The 2,656-nt window shown below is 39.3% G+C and overlaps 1 protein-coding gene across 1 annotated transcript; it reads right to left on the reverse strand.

Annotated features, from left to right (window-relative positions):
- Window positions 1-297: 297 nt before the first annotated feature.
- Window positions 298-1,899, reverse strand: LOC117734910 (ecto-ADP-ribosyltransferase 4-like). The gene is made up of 3 exons (XM_034539246.1): window positions 1,833-1,899; window positions 1,570-1,667; window positions 298-1,255 (listed from the first exon to the last, which is right to left on the reverse strand). The coding sequence occupies exons 2-3, from the start codon at window positions 1,642-1,644 to the stop codon at window positions 491-493; spliced, it is 840 nt and encodes a 279-aa protein (XP_034395137.1). The 5' UTR covers window positions 1,645-1,667; window positions 1,833-1,899; the 3' UTR covers window positions 298-490.
- Between the last annotated feature and the right edge of the window lie 757 nt (window positions 1,900-2,656).

Raw genomic sequence — 2,656 nt, forward strand, 5'->3', positions numbered from 1 at the left:
CTGTGTTGCTGTGTTTGATCCATTTTGTAATTGCATTCATTGCTGTCTACAGTGTCTTTTTTGATACTAGCAGTAGGGTCTTTATATTCCTACACTTACTTTAGGGGTTTCAATTATGGAGCTTTCTGTTTTATGTTGATCCAGGATTTTACATACAGGCTATTTAGACAACAATGTACCTCTTTTTTTGGTAAATTCAATTACTATCTATCAACTTAGAAAACAAATCAAAAGCAAATTGACATTTTAGTTTGACATATTTTATTGATATCATAAAGAAAACTCCCACACATTAATATTTGTAATATATAGAGACGCAAATAATGGCACAGATAGAATGGTGAGAGTTGTTAATCATTTTGTTGTGCAGCATTTTGGATGTACAAAAGCAAAAAACAACAACAACCAAGGGTTAAGGAAATTGCATACATGTGTGGTCATGAGGTCGGATTGAAAAAGCATCAAATGCAGTGTGCATGACAAAATGTTTTCACTTTGCTCCACCAGTTGAAGAACCATAGCTCTCAGATGCCACGTTGCAGTTTAGATTGCTTTCAATGCCTACGCTCTCCAGGAAGTAGACAACCTCACAGTCTTTCAGACCTTTGACCTTTGACCTTAGACCCCTTGTTTTCTTAATTATCTTGAACTTCTCATAAGGAGGGATGAGCACCTCCTCCTCTTCCTTTCCAAGAGAGGAAGAATGTTTCAGAAAAGCCCCTTGACAGGTTTGAATTTCAAAGCAAGTCTTCTTACCAAATTTGTGCAGTGTTGTTTTTTGAGAGCTGGAGGCAAAGGAACCAAATCGTATTATTTGTTTGACATTGCCTATTAACTCAATTTTGGTTCTGTGGTAAGAAGTGTGACAGGTTGTATTGCGGAGGATCTGTACAGCGGATGTCAGCCAGAAATGTAAGGAGTGATAGGGGAAAGAAGTGCTATATGTGCTCATACCCTTCCGGACTACATCATTGAACTTTGTAGAGCTAGATATATAAACACAGATGGCTTGAATGTGATCTTTAGTTAGAGCCTCATCCCCTTTTATTCTTTGTTTGAGTCTCTCATTGACACACGGTTCTGCTCTTTTCCAGTCTTTCGCAAACGCTCCAGTGTTTTCTTTTTCAAAGTATTTGTCCTTGATTCTTTTTGTCATTGTTTCATTGCAGCCAAAGTACATGTCGTCAACAGCATCGTTAACCATGCTCATTTCGATGCCCAGGTCTGCCTCCGGTAGACTGACGATAGACCTGATCTGGAGTGGAGGGACGAGAGGAAAAGTCATGAATTATTACAGTTTGTACCACTGTACATGAGTGTCTGCAGAGAAAGCTAGGATATAGAAGAACGAAATGGATGGACAGATTTTTGTTGTCCCCAAAGGTTACATTTTGTTTCCACAGAATACTGCTCCTTATGAATACTGAACATTTGGTTTTGGGGCCTTGCCAGATTACTTCCTTACTTCCTGCACTTTGAGTGACATGTACATGTGTGTGTTAACTTTTGTCAAGTTTTAAGAATTAAATCACATAGTTTAGATTTAAGTAGGTGGAACGCACCACTCACCTTCTTGGAGCATACAGGCAGCATCCAGCAGAGCAGCAAACAGATTGGAGCAAACATCTGCACGTCGCCTTTCATCACTGCAGGTAGACAAGCAGCTTCTGCATTTACACACACACACACACACACACACACACACACACACACACACACACACGCACACACAGAAGACATGAGCAATGGTAATTAAAAAATGGTTTGGTATATTCTAACTCAATCTATTACACATTTCGTCAAAATGAATGAGTGGTTTTGAAATAACTCACCAGAATAAGTTCAGCACCTTTCAGATAAAGGGTTTTGACAAGACAAGGAGTTGTGAGTGGAGAGTTGTATATAAAGCCTCTCTGGTTCCAGACAGGTCACCACATACCACATCCACACGTACATACACACACACACACACACACACACACACACACACACACACACACACACACACACACACACACACACACACACACACGCACACACACTCACCAACGTGTTTAGATTTGAAACTATTTTCAGGCTTTTTTTGTTCACCTTAATTTCCTGTTAGAGGTGGCGAGCTGCAAAACATACGTGTGAAATGCGTGGGCTCACACAACATTGGAAAATTGAAGACCATACCATTAAAAAAATGATCTATTTAACAAGGAAACATTCATATTGTGTGTATCTGAAAACGTCTCACTGTAAATGCAGAGAGGTTCATACTGCATGTCTCGGCAAAATATTAGGTGTCTACCTATAAATCACCGGTTTTCCCCACAATATCTGCTTCTTGAAACTAAAATATGATTACAGTTATGATCTTATGGCACCACAGGGGATGTGTGGATTGTACAGGAAAGTAGCGCATCTCAAACTACTGAAGTGCCGATGTAGTTTCTTTTGGTTCCCCTTTGGGCTTTTCTTGATAGTTAGCAGTAGAGACATACAGGAAAAGAGAGGTGGGGTTTAGAACTGAATTAGTGGTGTCTTGGACCACAGGGTTCAATCAACGTCATTTTATATTTGTTTTTTTATGGTTTTCTTCTTCTTTTGTGAGTGGTGCATAGCAAAGAAATAGAGCTATTTGCAAAAAGTATTACTCAACTCTTAAGTT

Source organism: Cyclopterus lumpus, chromosome 1 (assembly GCF_009769545.1).
Source record: "Cyclopterus lumpus isolate fCycLum1 chromosome 1, fCycLum1.pri, whole genome shotgun sequence".
NCBI lineage: Eukaryota > Metazoa > Chordata > Actinopteri > Perciformes > Cyclopteridae > Cyclopterus > Cyclopterus lumpus.

Excerpts from the sequence above, each read along its gene's own strand:
- LOC117734910 (XM_034539246.1), bottom strand. The coding sequence starts at position 1,644 with ATGAAAGGCGACGTGCAGATGTTTGCTCCAATCTGTTTGCTGCTCTGC. Across the intron at positions 1,256-1,569 it reads TGCCTGTATGCTCCAAGAAG|ATCAGGTCTATCGTCAGTCT; the intron begins GTGAGTGGTGCG and ends CCTCCACTCCAG.